Raw genomic sequence first — 24,311 nt, 5'->3', positions numbered from 1 at the left:
ACTTGGCAGCACGGCTGAGTCTCGATTTCAATTTCCTCGTTCTCTGGAGATATCCATCTGTCGCTGTTGGCTGTGCAACTACAGCGAGGGCAACCTAAGGAGCACGGCTGCGTTTCGGCCGCCTGCTGATGTGCTTGATCCTGCGACGCCTTCTTCCGAAGATGCTTTGGATCTGCTACTTGATTCATTGCTACGACCTCCTGGTGAAGATGATCTGCAACTTCCTTCACGGTTATTGCAAGATGCTTCGCGATCTGCTGCCGCCTCCTGCTCAAGCCACACCTCCTGTCGAAGAACGTATTGATCGATCTGCTTGCTTCGTGGCTACCGCCTCGTACTGAATCCATGCCTCCTGAAGATGCTGTCGATTTGCTTGCTTCATGGCTACCTCCTCCTGATGAAGAAGCTGAAGATCTGCAATCTGCTTCGTGACTACCGCCTCTTGCTTAGGATGTACTGCAACTTGAGGGGCAAAAAACATTGCATTCACCAGCTCGAGAATCACATTCACCAGCCTAATCAGAAACAATACATTTAGCAAAATGCCCAGGAAGAGCGAATCGAAGGTTGGCTTCTGGAGGAGACGATCGACGGCGACAGTGGCGGAGTAGTTGGGTCAGCCGCCGCTTCCGGGAAAATTAGGGCCGATGAGGAAACAAGTCACGTCCGTTCCGATGATCGGCAAGAAGAATGAAAGAGAACTTGGTTCATGAAAAATATTTTTTTTAAAAAAATTAAAGCCGAATTAAATATTAAATTATTTAAAAAACTAAATTCTCTTAAAATGGTTTTCCACGGGAATTATCAAAATTTTCTCAAGTGAACAAGTTTTAAGATTGCGATATTTTAATGTAGTTTTTTATATAAATTTTCTAAATTGTTGGAAAATGTACATACAAAAACTATTTAATGAAATAACGAACTATTTGAACACTTGCTAATTATAACAATTATTACAAAATTAATCATTCCAATCTTTGATTCATAAAGGCAGCTCTCGGTTCTAAGAATTGAATACCTGGTACTAAAAATATATATAATAAATCAAGCGAAAGATATGCACATGTAACGCGATTATATGATTAAGCTTAATAGTCTTTCATGATTCTTGTGTTCATCCTTTAATGTTAAGCATCACAATTCTCTCCAATTTGTTCAACTCCCTTGAGCTACCACTCTAGTCATGAATTGAGCCCATGTTTGATATCGCCACCATTGTGTTCATCACTATACTCATTGCTTTCGAATGCGACCCTCCTAAACTCTCTCATTTTCGATGAATGTGTGTCGCTCGAATCGAACTCCAAGCTCGAGTTAAGGTTGTTGATGTTGCTTGACTTCACCCCCTCGCCTAAATTGTCAAGCGAAACATCACCTTCCAGACCGCGAACGACCTTCATTGATACAATGAATAGAGTCAAGTTTGAGACATACTAATTCATGAATAAGGTGAAGAGGAAGACCTACTTGGCTCATTTTGGGCCGCTTCCTAGCAGAATGTTGAACACAAGCAGCCGCACTCGTTGCCATTCGTATCATTTCCTCGACATTGTACTTGTTCTCGAGCCGCTTATCCACGAGCTCGTCAAAGTTCTTGTCGATCAATGCTTGGGTTAGAATAGGCCTTGACTGTTGCAACAAAGCAAAAGTTTTTCATAAACATACTTAAAAAATGTTGAGTTGTTTAGAAATGGCTAAATTGGCATGCTCACCCAATCAACTAAACTATCCTCCATGTACCCTGAGAGATCGACCGGCCTCCTTCCCGTTATTAGCTCCAAAAGCATTACGCCAAATGAGAAAACATCTGATTTTTCAGTTAACTTGCCGGTGGATGCATACTCCGGAGCCAAGTACCTTCATATAGTTCATGAACCATTCAAGAATGACACTTAAATTTTAAGTGAATCCGATCATGTTTTCTTACCCAAAAGTTCCCATGATTCTTGTAGAGACATGAGTATTTGTATCTGAATTGAACTTCGCTAGTCCAAAATCCGCAACCTAGATTTCGTGACAAAGTAAATACTCGAACACTCGTACACTCACAAAGAGATGTCATAGGGGGCACTCACCATGGCATCGAAATTGTCATCCAAAAGAATGTTTGCGGTCTTGATATCGCGATGGATGATCCTAGGGTGGCCTGAACAAAGATCGAATTATCATAACAAGGAGAGGGGGAAGAGACACGAAGAGGAGAAAGATAGTGGACTCACAATCCTCGTGTAAGTAAGCAAGTCCCTTTGCGGATCCAATCGCGATCTTGAGTCTTGTGGACCAATCCATCACCCGATTATTGTTTACTACATTGGGAGATCGATCGATGATCGGTTAGTAGATCGAAAGGATCGACAATTGACCTTAGTTAATTAGTTAGTTAGTTAGTTAAGTTAGTTATCGGTTTGAAGGTAACTAACCATGTAGGTGGTACTCAAGGGTGCCGTTGGGTACAAACTCATAGACAAGCATCCTTTGAGCCCCTGCAATGCAGTAACCAACGAGGGAGACCAAGTGGCGGTGGTGGACTCTGCTGATGATCTCCACCTCCGCTTGGAACTCCCTCTCGCCCTGCCCGCTGCCGGACTTTAGCTGCTTCACGGCGACGGGCACGCCGTTGGGGAGCACGCCCTTGAAGACGAAGCCGAAGCCGCCTTGGCCGAGGATGTTGTCGCGGCTGAAGGCGTTGGTGGCGGCCGAGAGGGCCTCGTAGGTGAAGCTGCTCTTGCTGAAGCCCAAGTTGGGGGAAAGGGGTGGCAATGCAGCACCTGTGCCGCCGCCGCCGCCGCTATGAGGGCCGGAGCTCGTCGAGCTCATGCTGCCGCTGTACGTTTGGGGAGGAGGGGGAGGTTGGTGCCACGGTGAGAAGGCGGTGGCGCCGGGCGGCGATGGCAAGTTGCTGCGGTAGTCCGTTCTTTGCTCTGCATACTGCCAGTTGAGGTGGGATCCGCCATTGTTGAAGCCTCCTGCGCGTGTTGAAGTGAACAAAATTAGAAATTTAACGACGACGAAGACGGAGAAGAAGCTATCTTTGGAATGTACCATTGGGACCGGGGGTGCCATAGTAGTCCATGGCCATGGGTTTCTTCTTCTTCTTCTTCTTGTTGCTGCAACAGAGCACCAATGCAAAAAGCATCAGGACTAGTAAAACTCCGACGCCGACGGTAACGCCGATAAGGACAGGAAGACTCGCGCCGGAGTTGCCAGAGTGGCGGTTCTCCGACGGCGTATCGGAGCCGTCTGCCGATGACGGAGGCTTGTGTGAAGGCGGCGGCTTTGGATTAGACGATGGCGGCGGAGGCGGCGACCAGACATCGCCGGACTTGGGTGGCGGAGGCGAAACAGAAGACGAGGAGGAGGGATTCGGCGGCGGGGAAGAAGGTGGAGGTCGAGAAGCGGTTGGTGAGTTCGGAAGAGGTGGCGAGGAGGCAGGGAGCGGAGATTTCGGGGGAGGTGACGGCGAAGGTGGCGGTGGCGGCGGCGACGGCGACGGAGACTGCGGCGGAGGCGATGGCTGAGTAGGAGGAGAAGTCGAGGAAGCAGAGGAATTGGTCGGCGGCGGATCAGAATCAGACGAGTTGGTTGGCGGCGGAGCGGCCGCCGGCGTCGAAGCCATGCGGATAGGACGGAGTGCAATGTGAAGACGACTCCACCCTCACTCTTTCTGTGCTTCCAAAGCCAATCTGTAAAACACAAAATGCAAAATTCACCATGAGAAACATCGCCCGGAACCTCCAAACCTGCAAGAAATGGGGAAACCAACGTCGCGAGTACCGTCTCAGCGAGTTGGAAGGGCTAGCTGCAACCCAGAGATCGGAGCTGATCCCACGATTTTGTTTGGCTGTTTTGGTTCACAGAGAAGGAAATCAGGGAAAGGGAATGAACTGGTGGAGGAGAAGGGCGTCGGGTTGAGGGATCGACGACCACCGTCCACCGGTGGTGGCCATTTCTGTCCGGGGAGTTCTATTTTTAGTCCTCTGTACTGTACGGCCGCGTTTCTCGACGGTGGAAATGAACCGGCGGCAGATTAATTAATTTGGCAAATATTTAAATTGTTCTTATCGAATTTATTTAAATTTATTTATTGAAAATTTTGTAGGATGGAGTTCGAGTTTTTTTTTATTAAATTCAACTAATATTATTTTTAATATTATACGAAAATGCATTATTTAGGAAAATGCAATATGTAATAAAATAAATAAATAATTTATAGCTTGTCCAAAACTGATACTTTGAAGAGAGAAGGAGCATTCGTCGCAGCCCTTCGGTGTCAGTTCTGCCCTGCGCTTGCCTGTTTAAAGCGCCACTTCCGCCGCGTTCATCCCCCGTCCGCTCTTCCAACCTCACGGACGATCGATCGAAGCGAAGCGGCGACCTCCATGAGAGCTTCCGGGATCTCAGGCGCCTCCCCGCCTCTCGCCGCCAGGAGATTTGGGCGCTTAAGGCGCCAGGAGATTTGCCCCGTCCTCGTCAGGTCCGATTTGTTACCTACTCCCCGGTCGTCCTTGACCGTCGCTTCTCAGAGTCCATCTCTAAAAGAGGTATCTTTCTTCCGTTTCTCGGCTGGGCATTTCATCAAATGAAAAGTGTGTTCCTTTTAATAAACTTAGATTCATTGTCTTCTACGAGTTTTTGATGTAACTAATGTTTTATTTAATCCTTTTGGGAGTCATAATTTTTAAGAACAATGTTGCTGGACTTCTTTGTTTGTTTGTTGACAGTGGACAGAGCATTTGGTTGTAGATGAAATTAGATTCATTCAGTTTGTATAATATATTGTATAAGGATCCTACCATCTTTAGGTGAAGAAGAATAACATGGCTGATCTTTCCAATTGGGAATTAGCATCAAATACAACATCTTTGTCACCGTTGGATGGACGCTATATGCAAAAGGTCAAGGATTTACGCCCATTCTTCAGTGAATATGGACTAATTCGTTACCGGGTTTTGGTTGAGGTTAGTATTCTTGCTCAGTATATTTTGTAATCCCATCCTTTTGTTGCTTCGAAGCTTAATTATGTCCTACTCTAAATTCTAACTAAGATTATCATGACATTAACATGCTCTAGAGTGTTTTTGAACTCCAGCAGAATAAACAACTCCTAGGAAGTGTGCTTGTTGCATTAGTGAAGGAGGCAGATATTGATTCTTTTGACATTAGCTTGTTACTAATATTGGTTTTTAGTAAGAGAAGAGTAAGAGTTTATTTGAGTTAGAATAATTTTGTCTACAGATGGGATTATTATGATTTCAAATTTGAAATTTTGTGAGTAGAGCTGTTTTTATATGTATCAAACACTTTCACTTGATATGATCATCTTAAAACCCTACTGCTTACTGGATCACTAGGTTTCTTATAAAACATACATAGAGAATGCAAACATTCTTATCATTGTCAAATACTTTTTAACAAGTATAAAATTTCTATATTAGGCGTTTATGTGCAATTATCAAAATAAATATGCTAGTTCAATGCACCTTATGGAAAATATATCTGACTCATAGTTATCTTAAATATTACAAAATAGTATATTCATTGATTAGATCAGTGATATAATAATTTTATATGTAAAATTATGGGAATTTTCTCTTCATCATCACGGTGCATGACAAATGTATATGGTTGAAATTATAACATGAGGAGATACGAACAGAATAATCGTTCTCTCCATTTTGTCATACTTTAGTTCTAAAATTGTTCCAATTTTGGTAGGTTTTGCACATCCATATCTGTTATTATTGATAATGCTTCCTAGCTCTACTTACAACTCCAATAATAAATTTCCATTGGCTTGATAATCCTGTAAAATTCTAGAGTATCTCATTTTTTTAATTAAAAATTCATCTTCTTTGTTTCGATGTTTGAAAATACATGTAGAAAAAAGATGCACAAATAGTTGTTTTTTTCTTTCTATAGAAAAATGTTAATGAACTAGTGGTAGGTTTTGCACGTCCATATCTGTTATTATTGATAATGCTTCCTAGCTCTTCTTACAACTCCAATAATAAATTTCCATTAGCTCGATAATCCTGTAAAATTCCAGAATATCTGATCTTTTTTTAATTAAATATTCATCTTCTTTGTTTTGATGTTTGAAAATACCTGTAGAAAAAAGATGCACAAATAGTTGTTTTTGTCTTTCTACAGAAAAAATGTTAATGAAACAGTTTGACCCTCCCTTAAATTAAATTAAGAGAAGATTTGAAGGGTAAAGCCAATATTAATGAAACTCAACCCACATCAGTAGCCTCCATCACCAGTCAAAAACAACATACCTTATCATAAACACTCGACACTATGAATATTAAGTCATCGAATTGGCCAATTTCTGAGCAATATTTCAACAGAATGTGCAAATAGATGATAGCAACTTTGTGTTTAAGCACATAAAATTCTTTTTTGGTGGATGCCTTTAGCTGATCTCATACGATAGCCATCCAATTGCTTCTTTGCAGGTGAAATGGCTGCAAAAGCTTTCTCAAATTCCTGAAATTGTGGAGGTCCCGCAGTTTAGTGAGGATGCTCATCTTTTCTTGGAAAACATTATTGACAATTTCGATATAAATGATGCTATTGAAGTGAAAACGATTGAAAAAATAACTAACCATGATGTGAAAGCAGTGGAGTACTATTTGAAGCAGAAATGTAAATCTCATACTGAGATTGCAAAGGTTAGTCAACATTTACTTCTAATGTTTTCTGTATGTCAAATGTTAGTTTAGGATATGAAGTCTTATGGTTCTTGATGATTCTCTTGTACTCTTCTTCCAGGTGCTCGAGTTTTTTCATTTTGCATGCACGTCTGAGGATATAAACAATTTGGCTCATGCTTTATCACTAAAAGAGGCTCTGAATGAAGTTATCTTTCCAACCATGGTTGATTTGTGTAAAGAAATATGCACTCTAGCAAAGGAAAATGCACACATTCCTATGTTGTCTCGCACACATGGCCAGGTACCTCATTATTTTAGAGAACATTGTAGTTTCTTGTGTGTTGCCAACATAAGTTGCTTTCAACTTGTAGCTAAAAAGTTTTATTGCTGATCCACTGTTGGTTCTTGTTGCTCACAACTTAAATTCTTTGCTTTGTATAGATCGTAGTACAGCCAACAAGTTAATAATCAAAGATGGTGTAATGTTGAGTAGCTTGATGTTGCAGTGCATGCCACTTATGCACTATCCAACCAAGAAATATTTGTTGATTGTAATATCTGAATTATATTTCTTTCTCATCTAGTTTGCGATGATGTAAGTGCCTCCTGAAAATTTGAATTTCATTTTGTCCAAGATGAAGTTTAAAAAATTAAAACTATTTATATTCAGCCAAACTTCTATTCTAGAGAAGCACATACAGGTTTCATGCTTGAGATAAACAAGTTTCATGCTTCATATAAATAATGTTTATCCTTGACTATATTTTCCAATTATTCATCTGTTTCACTTATTTCTTAACTTCTATTTGTTCTTCTTTCTGCTAGTTGTTGTGCTTTGAAATGTTCATGCTATATTATGACTAGGTTCATAGTCTTATCCCACCAAGTATCATGAAATCTGAGCTGTTCATAATACATTCCTCTTTTTCTTACAACTAGAAAGAAATTTTCAAAACAATTTTGATATTGCTAGCTAATCCTGTTGATACTGCCCAAGTTAAATGATTTAATTACACTGCAATAGATTGCAACTTTTTTTGCCTATTTTAGCCAGCATCACCTACGACTTTGGGAAAGGAAATGGCGAATTTTGCAGTCAGACTTGGTGAGAGAGGAAAGACTTTCCCTAGAATTCGGATACTTGGGAAGTTTGCTGGTGCAGTTGGAAATTATAATGCTCATAAAGTTGCATATCCCAATATCAACTGGAGAGACATCGCTGCAGAGTTTGTACGATCTCTGGGAGTAGATTTTAATGCATATGTAACACAGGTATTTCTTTTGTTTGAACGAGTATACTGTCATCCATTGCTAAGGATCATGTTGTCAACTTGATTTGTGTAAATGATTTCTTCACCGTCACATATTGCATCTTATGGCTGGAACTGGATTTATGTTCTACAAGTCAACTTTACATCAAAGAAATCAGTGTGCATGCTCTCAATGGTCCAGAAGTGCATTTCAAGTGTTTTTATTATATTATAATTGTGGCTAGATTAACTTATTTTTGCTAATTTTATTGCAAGAGTATACTTTTTGTTTTATTGACTGAAGATGACATGGAAAAGTGTATTTAGCTACAATTTGCTAAGAGTAGTTCAGGCGATGCCTTGTGATTTACTTTTCTCTCCCCGTGCCCGTGCAGATTGAGCCTCACGACTATATCGCAGAGCTTTTCAATAACATCCTTCAATTTAACAATATCTTAACTGATTTTGACAGAGATATATGGAGCTACATATCTCTGGGTTACTTCAAACAGGTAACCTGCTTTGGGAGTTCAGATCTTCAACTTTCTTTTTCGTTTATGATGAAATGGATTGATTATGGATATCTCTTGCATTCTTTGCAGATAACAAAGGCCGGTGAGATTGGATCTTCCACCATGCCTCACAAAGTTAATCCTATAGATTTTGAGAATAGTGAGGGTAATCTGTGCTTGGCAAATGCTATTTTATCAGCCTTGAGCATGAAGTTGCCCATTTCACGGATGCAGGTACCATCCATAAAATTCTTTGTTTGGCAACCAAGATTCATACTTATGGCTACACTTTGATCTGTTAGTAAGATCCAAGCATTTACATGAACATTAAAAAGTTCAAATCATTTCTCGTCACATATGTATCATCCAGTTATAATGACCGTGGAGGTAATTTTCATGATCTGATTACTCTTTTGCTACGTGTTGTGCTTAACAGCGAGACCTGACTGATTCAACTGTGTTGAGGAACTTAGGTGTTGGATTAGGGTACTCGCTTATAGCTTATAAAAGTGCACTACAGGGAATCAAGAAGCTCCAGGTATGTAACTTGTGAATCATGACCATTCACTAGCAAGAGATTCTCAGTGCGGAATCACTACAAGCATCACAAAAAACTTTCACTTAAACCTAAACCAGATTTTCTTGCAGAATCTTTTGAAATTTAGTTAGATTGTTCTGAATCAAGATGGTGGGTTTTCAGGTCAATGAATCTCGTTTGAATGAAGACTTGGAGCAGACTTGGGAGGTCCTTGCTGAGCCGATACAAACAGTAAGACATCAAAAATTGATCCTGTAGTTGACAATCTCAACCATACTTGTTGAACATGCACATTCTGACCGGCTACATGGCTGTTTTACGATGTTAATCGAAGTCATTATAACAAAGACTTGATTTTCAGTCTGGAAGATTTTACCAACTAGTTTTTTTGGCAGCATTACTATGTCCTGACCATAAAACACTTGGAAAGACTTGATATCTTTTACGTATCTCTCACCATTACCTTATCATAACAAAATTCCACTTCTACTAGTGCCACTATATTGTTTAAATCAACCAGAGAGATTCCGAGTATAAACAGACTGTCATCGACATTGCCACTTCTAATACTTCAGTCGTGTGTATTTATCGTCAACATTGATTAAATTAATTTTTGTTATATTTACTTATATTTTCTCTGATGTGTTCAAGCTCTTCTTATAAAACCAAGCTGATGTGTTGTGTAACTATTTTCGCACCGTTAGGTGATGCGAAGGCATGCTGTTCCCGAGGCATACGAGAAGCTGAAGGAACTGACCAGAGGAAGAGAGGTCTCGAAGCAAAGCATCAGAGAGTTCACAGAAACCTTGGATTTGCCTGAGGAAGCAAAAGCAATTCTCTTGAACTTGACTCCTAACTCCTACATTGGAGAAGCTGAAGAATTGGCAAAATCTGTGGATGAGTCTGTCGATTTAGTTAATGGATTTAAACTCCCTTGAGATATGTGACTTCTCATATGCAAACTGATCTCTGTTGTCATGCTTGTTCTTCAATAACAAGCAAAACATAAATTTTTGAGTACTTGATCATTGAAGCTACCAATAAAATGGTAAATTTTGGATTATTTCTCACTTGAATTGTTTCCATATGCATTCTTTTGTTTGTTTGTTTGCTTGCTTGCTTCATGCTATATAATCTTGTGTACTTATGGAAGATTTTAATCTTGACAGAGCTTTTTTCTTCTCTAGAAAAAAGACAAACCTTAAACAAAGAATTGATCACTGAGCTAATAATAAAATGGAGGATTCATTCCTCCAAAACTTTCTTTATAAAAAATGCCCAAATAAAATTTCAATTTCAAAAAAAAAATCCAGGGGACAAAATGATTAAACCTACCTAATTTATGGGTCCCAATTATTGCCTTGCTCTTATACAATTAGCAAGAATCCTCAAAATTTCAATTGCATTCCTAAACTTTAATTCTGGAATTCAATTATTATCCATATAATGCCAATGATAGTGTTGATTCCACAACTTCAATCCTTTTACCAAATGATTCTTTTTTGACGATACACCAAATCCAAAATAATAAATTATTAGATCGCCTAATATTTTTTCCCATGAAGAATAGTTATTAAAGATGAACACTTTTTCATTGATGGGGTCATCTGTGCTCCCACCTTTTGTCCTAATTTTATTTTATTAGCCAAATCAGTCGAGCCGATTCAATTTTATTTGAACAACTAGTTTGGGTACAAATATTCGACTAGCAAACCTCGATAGAATCGAGTTGTTCAAATAGTACTAAATTTCTAATGTAAGATAAAAAAAAATTTTATTTTAACATGAGGAACAAAGTTAAATCTTTGGATATCATTTCGAATGTGCATAAGTTATACTCTGAATTTATCATTAGATTCCATTCAAACTCATCATAGTTAACTAATCAATCATTCCAAGCAATCCTATTATTAGATCAAACACTCATTATGAACACAAAACACCAGGGGAAAAAATATATAATAAAGTTAAATTTTTAGATTTACTCAATCTCTGTCATTGTAATAAAAACCTATCTGACTGCCATTTTCAATGACACTCATCAATCTGCTCACCAAAAAAGGCATCTTTGAGCAAAATCTGATCAAGAACAGCAGAAGCAGTCTGTAGTTGGTACCATAATCTGGTTGCTTCTGCTGAAACGATGACCAACTCGCATACGTCTCCTTCCCCAACAGATCGGTGGCACATGGATTCAACCAGGCCATTTATTAATCAAATCATTTCTCTGCCGTTGTCCAATTGAATTTGTGGGGACGTCCGAAACCACTGCCTGATTGAACTCCAATTCCCACTGTGGCCTTTGGGTGGAAGGATCCGTCTTTATAGCCACCTTCCTTCCACCACTCTCCTTCCCTGCTTGGCTGCCTTCGTTGCAAGGATTTCATCGCGCTCGAGAGCAATGGCAGGGAAGGTCTGCAGTTCTTCATGACGTGGAGTTTTATAATTTCTTCTTGCTGTTCTTTGATCATATATTTCTCTGTTTCTTTTCTTTTGAATGATCTGTTAATTTGTAGAACACTACGTTGATTTTGAAAGTTGATCTGGAATGCTGCCGCTGCGACAGGAAGATAAGGAGGATTCTGTGCAGGCTTCAAGGTACGTGATTTGAAAGGAGATGGCTTGCTGCATGAAATTTGTGTTGATTGTTTTTGTGTCGATCGGTTTAGATGAAGTGCACATCACGGCGATCGCCTTCGACGAGAAGAGCGGGACGGTGACGGTCTCCGGCGTGTTTGACGCTGAGAGGGTCTCGAGGAAGCTCAAGTGCAGGGCCGGGAGAGTGATCAAGAATATCGAGGAGAAGAAACCAGAGGCGAAGAAACCAGAGGAGAAGAAGAAAGAAGAGAAGAAGGAAGAGAAAAAGGAAGAGAAGAAGAAAGAGGAGAAGAAAGAGGAGAAGAAGGAAGAGAAGAAGGAGGAGAAGAAGGAGAAGAAGAAAGAGGAGAAGAAGGAAGAGAAGAAGGAGGAGAAGAAAAAGGAAGAGAAGGAGGAGAAGAAGGAAGAGAAGAAGGAGGAGAAGAAGAAGGAAGAGAAAAAAGAGGAGAAGAAGGAAGAGAAGAAGGAGGAGAAGAAGAAGGAAGAGAAGAAGGAGGAGAAGAAAGAGGAGAAGAAGAAGGAAGAGAAGAAAGAGGCGACGCCGGTGATCCGGTGATGGTGACGCCGTACCCGTACTTCTGGCCGGCGCCGGGGCCGATGTGCTGCCACCGGCCATACCTGGAGAGCTACCACGGCGGGTGCAGGTGCTGCTCCTGCGGCAGGACGACGGAGCCGGATCCGCCGGCGGTGGCCTACTCCCCGGCGATGTCCTACCCGCCGGCGCCGGCGCCGGCTCCCTACTACTACACTGGACCTTACAAGCCGTGCCAATTCTTCTGCGAAGAAGACCCTTCAACCTCCTGCTCCATCATGTGATGTAATTACCCACATAACCCCCGTTATTTTATATAATTGTCGGAGTATGTAATAATGTAAGAGACAAGTTATGCAGGCATAAATTGGAAGGTGATCGAGGTGGTATATGTAAAAATAAATATATTTTATAATGAATTAATAAATTTGAGTTAAAAAGTGAATAGAAATATATTTTAATTTGATTTTGAAATGCATGAATTACTGAATTGATTTTGAAAGTTAATTAGTAAGGTTTTGGGTCATTTTCTTGTATATTGTTGGTGGTCAGTGGTTGACAGATGTGATGCATTATCGACTTAATAAAAATATAAGAAAAGAAAGGGGAAAAATTACAATTTTAAAAATAAAAGAAGAAGAAAGAAAGAAAATGATGGCTTTGTTAAGATTAGGCTAATTAAAAGAATTCTATAATTATCCTCTGTCCAAATATTATTTTTATTATTATATTTTATTTAAATTCTGAATTCGATTCAATGTATTATAATAATTATAATATAAATATTTTTAAATATAGGGGTGAGTAAAAATTTAATTAAATCGATCGATCCACCTAATTAAAAATTTTGATTTAATTATTTCGATAATTCGGTTATTTTTTTAAAAAAATTAATTAATTCGATTCGATTTTAATTCTAAAATTTTTATTCGGTTAAATCGAATAAACTGAATTAATCAAAATAAAAAAATAATTTATAAATTTTAAATAAATAAATTTATAAATCCTTAATTAATAAATAAAATTTTTATAAAATTTAAAAAATTTGATTAATTCGATCAAAAATTGAATTCCGCTGACACCAGAGTCCACCACGCCTCCCCGCCGCTCTCTACTTATCGCGACTGCCTCTGACCCTCCACCACTATAGTTCCAACGTCCGTTGTCGATCGCACTCCCAAATCCGCTTCTAAGCGGTCGTTGTGGCATCCAGATGCTTCGATTGTCACCCCGGACCAGAAGAAGTAGCGGAGGTCGGGAACCCTCTCAGGAGCCACCTAAAGAGAGATGTTTCGAGTCTGTCTCCGATCACCCCGGACTTGAAGCGGCAGCAGCGGTCCGGACCTTCTTATAGGACTGCCAAAGGAGAGTTTACTACAAGAAGGTAGTCTTCGACGGGGTCGTGTTCGAGGTCGGAGATGACGTGTACTTGAAGAGGAGGGAGGGGCTGGAATCGGATGATGATGAGCCGGAGGTGGAGGAGTGCCGGATCTACTTCCGGGAAGGCGGGACGGTGATTATCGAGTGCGATGACTGCTTGGGAGGGTTTCAGCTCAAGTGCTTGAAGTCGCCGCTTAGGAAAGTCCTGGAGGGGGGATTGGATCTGTGGCTTTTGTGAGGCCCGGAAGATGGCTGTGGAGGACGACTAAAGGATGTTCAACTCCCAAGCCCGCCCAAAGGGGAAAAGGTGTGGAGGACGACTAAAGAGAAGCTCCTTTCTAGCGATCTCTGGGCGGCTCAGATCGACAAGTATTGCTAGACACAAATAATTGCAATGACGTCGAGGTAACAAATTTTCACATTTTTTGAATTATTTTTTCTTGGATCTTTGTTCTGAAAATTCTAACACTACTGCTTCTGTCAAGCTCTGCTAATTAGTCAAGGTGAACAATGTAGGTATTGTAATGTTATAAATGACAATAAATGCCATATTCACAAAATCAGGATGCTGTTTGGAAGAATATGGATTTTTTTAAAAAATTGAATTAATAGATTTTTTTTAAACCCTAAACCAAATTAATCAATTTTTTAAAATAACTGAATTACCGAAATAATCAAATCAAATTTTTTAATTCGGTCAATTTATTCGATTTAACTGAATTTTTACTCACTCCTATATTTAATATATTTAAAAATATTTATATTATAATTATTATAATACATTGAATCGATTCAGAATTTAAATATAATATAATAATAAAAATAATATTTAGAATTTAAATAGAATATAATAATAAAAATAATATTTAGAATTTAAATAGAATATTATAATACATTGTATTATAATTATTATAATACAATGTATTATAATAATATATAATACATTGTAATTTATTATTATTATATATTATTTAAATATATAATAATAAAGATAATATTTAAATATATTAAATATATGAGTGAGCAAAAATTCAGTTAAACCGAATAAATCGACCGAATTAAAAAAATTGATTTGATTATTTTGGTAATTTGGTTATTTTTAAAAAAATCGATTAATTCGGTTTAGGATTTAGAAAAAAATCAATTAATTTGGTTTTAAAAAAAATTCCATATTCTTCCAAACAACCTCTTGATCTTGTGAATATTGCATTTATTCTCATTTATAACATTACAATACCTACATTGTTCACCTTGATTAATTAGCATAGCTGGACAGAAGTAGTAGTGCTAGAATTTTCAGAACAAAGATCCAATAAAAAATAATTTAAAAAATGTGAAAATTTGTTACCTCGACATCATTGTAATTATTTGTTCGGTATAGTTCCCTTCTTAAGTTATGTGGCTATCTCCCAACGGAAATCTCTTCAAGGATGATGTACCATCTACACTTGAGCTAATAAGTACCATCCGGTTTCCTCCATAAGTTGTTCATAAAGCACAATATTTCCTATTAGAAAACTGACGAGCACGGAGTGTTAAATCAAGCAGAGCCAAATAAGATAGTGAAAAATGTGTCAAATGCCCAAACTCTACCACAAATTCAGAAGTGTCTAGCAATACCTATCGATTCGAGCCGCCTAGAGATCGCTAGAAAGGAGCTTCTCTTTAGCCGTCCTCCACACCTTTTTCCCTTTGGGCGGGCTTGGGAGTTGAACATCCTTTCCCATCTTCCGGGCCTCACAAAAGCCACAGATCCAATCCCCCTCCGGGACTTTCCTAAGCGGCGGCTTCAAGCACTTGAGATGAAACCCTCCCAAGCAGTCGTCGCACTCGATCATCACCATCTGGCTTCTCGGAAGCAAATCTGACACTCCTCCACCTCCGGCTCATCATCATTCAATTCCAAACCCTCCCTCCTCTTCAAGTACACGTCATCTCCGACCTCGAACACGACCCCGTCGAAGACTACCTTCTTGTAGTAAACTCTCCTTTTGGCAGTCCTAGAAGAAGGTCCGGACAGCCGCTGCTGCTTCAAGTCCGGGGTGACCAGAGACAGACTCGAAACATCTCTCTTTAGGTGGCTCCTCGAGAGGGTTCCTGACCTCCGCTGCTTTTTCTGGTCCGAGGTGACAATCGAAGCATCTGGATGCCACAACGACCGCTTAGAAGCGGATTTGGGAGTGCGGTCGGCAACGGACGTTGGAACGTCAGTGGTCCTTGAAGAGAGTTCCGTTGGGAGATAGCCACATAACTTAAGAAGAGAGCTATACCAAACAAATAACTACAATGACATCAAGGTAACAAATTTTCACATTTTTTGAATTGTTTTTTCTTCGATCTTTGTTCTGAAAATTCTAGCTAGCACTACTGCTTCAAGCTCTGCTAATTAGTCAAAGTGAACAATGTAGGTATTGTAATGTTATAAATGACAATAAATGTCATATTCACAAGATCAAGATGTTGTTTGGAAGAATATGGATTTTTTTTTTAAAACCGAATTAATCGATTTTTTTATAAACCCTAAACTTAATTAATCGATTTTTTTTAAATAACCGAATTAATGAAATAATCGAATCAAATTTTTTAATTCGGTCGATTTATTCGATTTAACTGAATTTTTGCTCACTCATAAATTTAATATATTTAAATATTATTTTTATTATTATATATTTAAATAATATATAATAATAATAAATTACAATGTATTATATATTATTATAATACATTGTATTATAATAATTATAATACAATGTATTATAATAATCTATTTAAATTCTAAATATTATTTTTATTATTATATTCTATTTAAATTTTGAATCGATTCAATGTATTATAATAATTATATATAATATAATAATTATATATATAAATATGTTTAAATATATTAAATATAGGAGTGAGTAAAAATTCAGTTAAATTGAATAAATTGACCGAATTAAAAAATTTGATTCCATTATTTTGACAATTCTGGTTATTAAAAAAAATCAATTAATTTGATTTAGGGTTTAGAAAAAAATCGATTAATTGAATTTTTTTAAAAATTCCATATTCTTCTAAACAGCATCCTGATTTTGTGAATATGGCATTTATTGTCATTTATAACATTACAATACCTACATTGTTCACCTTGACTAATTAGTAGAGCTTGACAGAAGTAGTTGTGTTAGAATTTTCAGAACAAAGATCCAAGAAAAAATAATTCAAAAAATGTGAAAATTTGTTACCTCGACGTTGTTGCAATTATTTGTCCGGTATAGCTCCCTTCTTAAGTTATGTGGCTATCTTCCAACAGAAGTCTCTTGGGATGATGTACCATCTACACTTGAGCCAATAAGGACCATCCGATTCCCTCCATAAGCTGTTCATAAAGCACAATATTTCCTATTAGTAAACTGACGAGCACGGAGTGCTAAATCAAGCAGAGCCGAATAAGATAGTGAAAAATGCCCAAAGTCTACCACAAATTCAGATGTGTCTAGCAATACCTGTCGATCCAAGCCGCCCAGAGATCGCTAGAAAGGAGCTTCTCTTTAGCCGTCCTCCGCACCTTTTTCCCTTTGGGCGGGCTTGGAAGTTGAACATTCTTCCCATCTTCCGGGCCTCACAAAAGCCACAGATCCAATCCCCCTTCGGGACTTTCCTAAGCGGCGGCTTCAAGCACTTGAGATGAAACCCTCCCAAGCAGTCGTCGCACTCGATCATCACCATCCTGCCTTCCCGGAAGCAGATCCGGCACTCCATCTCCGGCTCATCATCATCCGATTCAAGCCCCTCCCTCCTCTTCATGTACACGTCATCTCCGACCTCGAACACGCCCCGTCGAACACTACCTTCTTGTAGTAAACTCTCCTTTTGGCAGTCCTAGAAGAAGGTCCGGACCGCCGCTGCCGCTTCAATTCCGGGGTGACCAGAGACAGACTCGAAACATCTCTCTTTAGGTGGCTCCTCGTGAAGGTTCCTGACCTCCGCTGCTTCTTCTGGTCCGGGGTGACAATCGAAGGATCTGGATGCCACAACGACCGCTTAGAAGTGGATTTGGGAGTGCAGTCGGCAACGGACGTTGTTACGTCAGTGGTTCCTTAAGAGACTTCCGTTGGGAGACAGCCACATAACTTAAGAAGGGAGCTATACCGAACAAATAATTGCAATGACATCGAGGTAAAAAATTTTCATATTTTTTGAATTGTTTTTTCTTGGATCTTTGTTCTGAAAATTCTAATACTGTCAAGCTCTGCTAATTAGTCAAGGTGAACAATATAGGTATTGTAATGTTATAAATGACAATAAATGCCATATTCACAAGATCAAGATGCTGTTTGGAAGAATATGTAATTTTTTTTACAACCAAATTAATCGATTTTTTTTATAAACCCTAAACCGAATTAATCGATTGTTTTTAAATAACCGAATTACCAAAATAATCGAATCAAATTTTTTAATTCGGTCGATTTATTCGGTTTATCAAAATTTTTGCTCACTCCTATATTTAATATATTTAAAAATATTTATATTATAATTATTATAATACATTGAATCCATTAGGAATTTAAATAGAATATAATAATAAAAATAATATTCAGAATTTAAATAGAATATTATAATACATTGTATTATAATTATTAAAATACAATGTATTATAATATTATATAATACATTATAATTTTTTATTATTATATATTATTTAAATATATAATAATAAAAATAATATTTAAATATATTAAATATAGTAGTGAGCAAAAATTCAGTTAAATCGAATAAATCGATCGAATTAAAAAATTTTATACGATTATTTTGGTAATTCAGTTATTTTTAAAAAAATCGATTAATTTGGTTTAGGGTTTAGAAAAATAATCGATTAATTAGGTTTGTAAAAAAATTTCATATTCTTCCAAACAGCATCCTGATCTTGTGAATATGACATTTATTGTCATTTGTAATATTACAATACCTACATTGTTCACCTTGACTAATTAGCAGAGCTTTACAGAAGCAGTAGTGCTAGAATTTTCAGAACAAATTAATCCAAGAAAAAACAATACAAAAATTGTGAAAATTTGTTATCTTGACGTCATTGCAATTATTTGTTCGGTATAGCTCCCTTCTTAAGTTATGTGGCTGTCTCCCAATGGAAGTCTCTTCTGGGATGATATACCATCTAGGGGTGGGAAAAAATATCGAATTTTCGGTATACCACAGATACCCTACCGATATTTACCGTCCATATCAAAAATTTTGGTACGGTATAATACCGTACCGAATTTTTCGGTATCGGTATCGGTATGAAATTATTATTTTTTGATATTTCGGTATACCAACATTTTCGGTATAATACCGTACCGAAATTATCAGTATACCAAAATTTTCAATATTTTCGATGTAATATACTGCAAATTTGGTATATTCGGTAACCCTAAACCGAATTAATCGATTGTTTTTAAATAACCGAATTACCAAAATAATCGAATCAAATTTTTTAATTCGGTCGATTTATTCGGTTTAACAAAATTTTTGCTCACCCCTATATTTAATATATTTAAAAATATTTATATTATAATTATTATAATACATTGAATCCATTCAGAATTTAAATAGAATATAATAATAAAAATAATATTCAGAATTTAAATAGAATATTATAATACATTGTATTATAATTATTAAAATACAATGTATTATAATATTATATAATACATTGTAATTTTTTATTATTATATATTATTTAAATATATAATAATAAAAATAATATTTAAATATATTAAATATAGTAGTGAGCAAAAATTCAGTTAAATCGAATAAATCGATCGAATTAAAAAATTTTATACGATTATTTTGGTAATTCAGTTATTTTTTAAAAAAATCGATTAATTCGGTTTAGGGTTTAGAAAAATAATCGATTAATTCAGTTTGTAAAAAAATTCCATATTCTTACAAACAGCATCCTGATCTTGTGAATATGACATTTATTGTCATTTGTAATATTACAATACCTACATTGTTCACCTTGACTAATTAGCAGAGCTTGACAGAAGCAGTAGTGCTAGAATTTTCAGAACAAAGATCCAAGAAAAAACAATTCAAAAATTGTGAAAATTTGTTATCTTGACGTCATTGCAATTATTTGTTCGGTATAGCTCCCTTCTTAAGTTATGTGGTTGTCTCCCAACGGAAGTCTCTTCTGGGATGATGTACCATTTAGGGGTGGGAAAAAATATCGAATTTTCGGTATACCGCAGATACCATACCGATATTTATCGTCCATATCGAAAATTTTGGTATACCGAAAATTTCGGTACGGTATAATACCGTACCGAATTTTTCGGTATCGGTATCGGTATAAAATTATTATTTTTCGATATTTCGGTATACCAACATTTTCGGTATAATACCGTACCGAAATTATCAGTATACCAAAATTTTCAGTATTTTCGGTGTAATATACCGCAAATTCGGTATATTCAGTAACCCTAAACCGAATTAATCGATTGTTTTTAAATAACCGAATTACCGAAATAATCGAATCAAATTTTTTAATTCAGTCGATTTATTCGGTTTAACAAAATTTTTGCTCACTCCTATATTTAATATATTTAAAAATATTTATATTATAATTATTATAATACATTGAATCCATTCGGAATTTAAATAGAATATAATAATAAAAATAATATTCAGAATTTAAATAGAATATTATAATACATTGTATTATAATTATTAAAATACAATGTATTATAATATTATATAATACATTGTAATTTTTTATTATTATATATTATTTAAATATATAATAATAAAAATAATATTTAAATATATTAAATATAGTAGTGAGCAAAAATTCAGTTAAATCGAATAAATCGATCGAATTAAAAAATTTTATATGTTTATTTTGGTAATTCAGTTATTTTTTTAAAAAAATCGATTAATTCGGTTTAGGGTTTAGAAAAATAATCGATTAATTCGGTTTGTAAAAAAATTCCATATTCTTCCAAACAGCATCCTGATCTTGTGAATATGACATTTATTGTCATTTGTAATATTATAATACCTACATTATTCACCTTGACTAATTAGCAGAGCTTGACAGAAGCAGTAGTGCTAGAATTTTCAGAACAAAGATCCAAGAAAAAACAATTCAAAAATTGTGAAAATTTGTTATCTTGACTCATTGCAATTATTTGTTCGGTATAGCTCCCTTCTTAAGTTATGTGGCTGCTCCCAACGGAAGTCTCTTCTGGGATGATGTAGCATCTAGGGGTGGGAAAAAATATCGAATTTTCGGTATACCGCAGATACCATACCGATATTTACCGTCCATATCAAAAATTTCGGTATACCGAAAATTTCGATACAGTATAATACCGTATCGAATTTTTCGGTATCGGTATCGGTATGAAATTATTATTTTTCGATATTTCGGTATACCAACATTTTCGGTATAATACCGTACCGAAATTATCAGTATACCAAAATTTTCAGTATTTTCGGTGTAATATACCGCAAATTCGGTATATTCGGTAACCTTAAACCGAATTAATCGATTGTTTTTAAATAACCGAATTATCGAAATAATCGAATCAAATTTTTTAATTCGGTATATTATTTAAATATATAATAATAAAAATAATATTTAAATATATTAGATATAGTAGTGAGCAAAAATTCAGTTAAATCGAATAAATCGATCGAATTAAAAAATTTTATATGATTATTTTGGTAATTCAGTTATTTTTTTAAAAAAATCGATTAATTCGGTTTAGGGTTTAGAAAAATAATCGATTAATTCAGTTTGTAAAAAAATTCCATATTCTTCCAAATAGCATCCTGATCTTGTGAATATGACATTTATTGTCATTTGTAATATTACAATACCTACATTGTTCACCTTGACTAATTAGCAGAGCTTGACAGAAGCAGTAGTGCTAGAATTTTCAGAACAAAGATTCAAGAAAAAACAATTCAAAAATTGTGAAAATTTGTTATCTTGACGTCATTGCAATTATTTGTTCGGTAGAGCTCCCTTCTTAAGTTATGTGGTTGACTCCCAACGGAAGTCTCTTCTGGGATGATGTACCATCTAGGGGTGAGAAAAAATATCGAATTTTCGATATACCACAGATACCATACCGATATTTACCGTCCATATCGAAAATTTCGGTATACCAAAAATTTCGGTACGGTATAATAACGTATCGAATTTTTCGGTATCGGTATGAAATTATTATTTTTCGATATTTCGGTATACCAACATTTTCGGTATAATACCGTACCGAAATTATTACACTGTCTTAGTTATTCACATCTGTATAGTTGCTTCTGTACCACTGATCTGTCTCAAACTACAGACTATGTCCGTACTTTCAGTCATGAGGAATTTGAGGTCTGAGGTTGATGCAGGAACTCTGAGGCCATATACATTTGTGGAGATTAATGGTTTGAAACTGGCTTCTCCTGAGAATATTTACAAAGTAGGTTATTTGTCTTTGCTGCTTTTCTTTCTCCAAAATCTTGAGTAGATGGACTGAATTTGCACAATCCAGGTGATTCATGAAGCTCTAAGTGGTCACAGGGCCGGGTGGAAAAAAGCTCTTCATTTTCTGAATGAACGTTTTAACAATGGAACCAGAGCTGACACAAATGAGCATCGACCTTGTGTTTTACTCATAGATGAGCTTGATCTTCTTTTGACACGAAACCAATCGGTAAATTTTTGGTAGTGATTATCTCTGTCTTTCTGCTCTAACTTAAAAATCCTGAAGTATTTACAAATTCTACAAAATGATATGATTTTTTGATAATAATTTTGAGCTTATAATTGTTGTTCTTTTTGTCATTCAGGTCTTGTATAACATTCTCGATTGGCCTACTCAACCTCATGCAAATCTTATTGTTATAGGTATATAATGGTTTTTGTTCTGTATATTATTCTTATCTTGCTTGATTTTTAAATTCACTTTGTTTGGTTGATCTTTATTCAGGGATAGCAAACACAATGGATCTTCCTGAAAAGTTATTGCCTCGCATTTCAAGCAGAATGGGAATTCAGAGATTATGTTTTGAGCCTTATACTCATCAGCAATTGCAAGAAATAATATCAAGTCGTCTTAACGGCCTTGATGCATTCGAGAAACTTTCGGTACGGTATTATACCGAAAATGTTGGTATACCGAAATATCGAAAAATAATAATTTTATACCGATACCGATACCAAAAAATTCGGTACGGTATTATACCGTACCGAAATTTTTGGTATACCGAAATTTTCGATATGGACAGTAAATATCAGTATGGTATCTGCGGTATACCGAAAATTCGATATTTTTTCCCACCCCTAAATGGTACATCATCCCAGAAGAGACTTCCGTTGGGAGACAACCACATAACTTAAGAAGGGAGCTATACTGAACAAATAATTGCAATGACGTCAAGATAACAAATTTTCATAATTTTTGAATTGTTTTTTCTTGGATCTTTGTTCTGAAAATTCTAGCACTACTGCTTCTGTCAAGCTCTGCTAATTAGTCAAGGTGAACAATGTAGGTATTGTAATATTACAAATGACAATAAATGTCATATTCACAAGATCAGGATGCTGTTTGTAAAAATATGGAATTTTTTTACAAACTGAATTAATCGATTATTTTTCTAAATCCTAAACCGAATTAATCAATTTTTTTTAAATAACCGAATTACTGAAATAATCGAATCAAATTTTTTAATTCGATCGATTTATTTAGTTTAATTGAATTTTTACTCACTCCTATATTTAATATATTTAAAAATATTTATATTATAATTATTATAATACATTGAATCGATTCAGAATTTAAATAGAATATAATAATAAAAATAATATTCAGAATTTAAATAGAATATTATAATACATTGTATTATAATTATTATAATACAATGTATTATAATAATATTTAATACATTGTAATTTTTTATTATTATATATTGTTTAAATATATAATAATAAAAATAATATTTAAATTTATTTTGCTATTCTCTTGTTCTTGTCTCTTTTTTTCGTATCTTAAAAAGGTTGGTAAAGAGAGACATCCTTAACTTACTGTTGTTTGTTATTGTTTCATTATATTTTGCTCTTCTCTTGTTCTTGATTTTTTTTCATATCATAAAATGGTCAGAAAAGCCTCGCACAATCCCAAAGGAACCAAGTTTTCGCATCAGCCAAAAAAATCTTCATGGTAATTATTTTAGCCAACAATCATTTCATTTGTCATGTTTTATAATTATTTTCGTTGAAGATTACAGAATGATTGACTTTCATATGTTATCATACTCAATGATTCTTTCCTATCTCATCTCCAGTGCTTCGAGGTTCAAATAACTCGAGCCAAGCTGGTTGAAGAAGTTTATCCTGTTTCATCAATTCATACTTCAGTATCTTTTGTTCATCCTATTGCTTTAATAGATTGAGGTTGCAGCCAAATGGAAATTGCTTGATTTGCACCGCAACTCCACAAGACATTGTACATACAAGAATTCAGTACATTTTTTTTTCCTGTCCCAGAATTCTTCCGAATATTATTTTACTTGAAGGGGTTAGATGGAGAACTTCCCTATAAGATCTTTTTGTTCCTCAACTTGTGCATGGAGTTCTAGTGTTGTAATTTGTAAAGTTTTAATGTTTTGTCTTTGAAACATGTAGTTGAGTTCATAGTACCAATGAAATTGAAAAGGTTGGGGATTTGTTAGTGTATAGTTTCTGTGATCTAGCATCTACGCTATTTACAAGAATGTTACCTGATTTATCCAAGCACTTACATTGAATCTCAATTACATGGGATGAAAAATCCAGAACGTTAACTATTAGACATGAAGTCGCGT

General features: G+C 35.9%; 3 protein-coding genes and 1 pseudogene across 3 annotated transcripts; 3 read left to right on the top strand and 1 right to left on the bottom strand.

Annotated features, from left to right (window-relative positions):
* Window positions 1-1,150: 1,150 nt before the first annotated feature.
* On the bottom strand, window positions 1,151-3,616 carry LOC141835875 (proline-rich receptor-like protein kinase PERK15). Its single transcript, XM_074723269.1, has 8 exons — window positions 3,043-3,616; window positions 2,421-2,972; window positions 2,220-2,306; window positions 2,076-2,146; window positions 1,928-2,004; window positions 1,713-1,857; window positions 1,468-1,629; window positions 1,151-1,394 (listed from the first exon to the last, which is right to left on the bottom strand). Exons 1-8 carry the CDS (start codon window positions 3,614-3,616, stop codon window positions 1,182-1,184), a joined length of 1,881 nt encoding a protein of 626 aa, XP_074579370.1. The 3' UTR covers window positions 1,151-1,181.
* Window positions 3,617-4,279: 663 nt separating this feature from the next.
* Window positions 4,280-10,019, top strand: LOC141835876 (uncharacterized). Its single transcript, XM_074723270.1, has 10 exons — window positions 4,280-4,541; window positions 4,803-4,958; window positions 6,459-6,674; window positions 6,775-6,957; window positions 7,707-7,928; window positions 8,302-8,418; window positions 8,509-8,652; window positions 8,855-8,956; window positions 9,119-9,187; window positions 9,661-10,019. The coding sequence occupies exons 1-10, from the start codon at window positions 4,380-4,382 to the stop codon at window positions 9,892-9,894; spliced, it is 1,605 nt and encodes a 534-aa protein (XP_074579371.1). The 5' UTR covers window positions 4,280-4,379; the 3' UTR covers window positions 9,895-10,019.
* Window positions 10,020-11,232: 1,213 nt separating this feature from the next.
* Window positions 11,233-12,547, top strand: LOC141835877 (uncharacterized). The gene is made up of 4 exons (XM_074723272.1): window positions 11,233-11,369; window positions 11,473-11,554; window positions 11,626-11,990; window positions 12,104-12,547. Exons 1-4 carry the CDS (start codon window positions 11,358-11,360, stop codon window positions 12,368-12,370), a joined length of 726 nt encoding a protein of 241 aa, XP_074579373.1. The 5' UTR covers window positions 11,233-11,357; the 3' UTR covers window positions 12,371-12,547.
* A 608-nt stretch (window positions 12,548-13,155) lies between these two features.
* On the top strand, window positions 13,156-23,900 carry LOC141835554 (origin of replication complex subunit 1-like; annotated as a pseudogene).
* The last annotated feature ends 411 nt before the right edge of the window (window positions 23,901-24,311 follow it).

This window comes from Curcuma longa, chromosome 10 (assembly GCF_044706935.1).
Source record: "Curcuma longa cultivar G26 ecotype Majalengka, Jawa Barat chromosome 10, ITB_CL_G26_1.1, whole genome shotgun sequence".
NCBI classification, from domain to species: domain Eukaryota; kingdom Viridiplantae; phylum Streptophyta; class Magnoliopsida; order Zingiberales; family Zingiberaceae; genus Curcuma; species Curcuma longa.
This window is presented reverse-complemented; position numbering and strand designations above follow the sequence as displayed.

What these genes read in the sequence shown, in the direction of transcription:
- LOC141835875 (XM_074723269.1), bottom strand. Translation starts at nt 3,616, where the DNA reads ATGGCTTCGACGCCGGCGGCCGCTCCGCCGCCAACCAACTCGTCTGAT. An exon ending in TGCTTACTTACACGAGGATT is followed by an intron (nt 2,147 to 2,219) that starts GTGAGTCCACTA and finishes ATCTTTGTTCAG; the next exon opens with GCCACCCTAGGATCATCCAT. An exon ending in ATGACAATTTCGATGCCATG is followed by an intron (nt 2,005 to 2,075) that starts GTGAGTGCCCCC and finishes CACGAAATCTAG; the next exon opens with GTTGCGGATTTTGGACTAGC.
- LOC141835876 (XM_074723270.1), top strand. Translation starts at nt 4,380, where the DNA reads ATGAGAGCTTCCGGGATCTCAGGCGCCTCCCCGCCTCTCGCCGCCAGG. An exon ending in AGAGTCCATCTCTAAAAGAG is followed by an intron (nt 4,542 to 4,802) that starts GTATCTTTCTTC and finishes TACCATCTTTAG; the next exon opens with GTGAAGAAGAATAACATGGC. An exon ending in AGGGAATCAAGAAGCTCCAG is followed by an intron (nt 8,957 to 9,118) that starts GTATGTAACTTG and finishes GTGGGTTTTCAG; the next exon opens with GTCAATGAATCTCGTTTGAA.
- LOC141835877 (XM_074723272.1), top strand. An exon ending in GATTCTGTGCAGGCTTCAAG is followed by an intron (nt 11,555 to 11,625) that starts GTACGTGATTTG and finishes CGATCGGTTTAG; the next exon opens with ATGAAGTGCACATCACGGCG. An exon ending in AGGAGAAGAAGAAGGAAGAG is followed by an intron (nt 11,991 to 12,103) that starts AAAAAAGAGGAG and finishes GACGCCGGTGAT; the next exon opens with CCGGTGATGGTGACGCCGTA.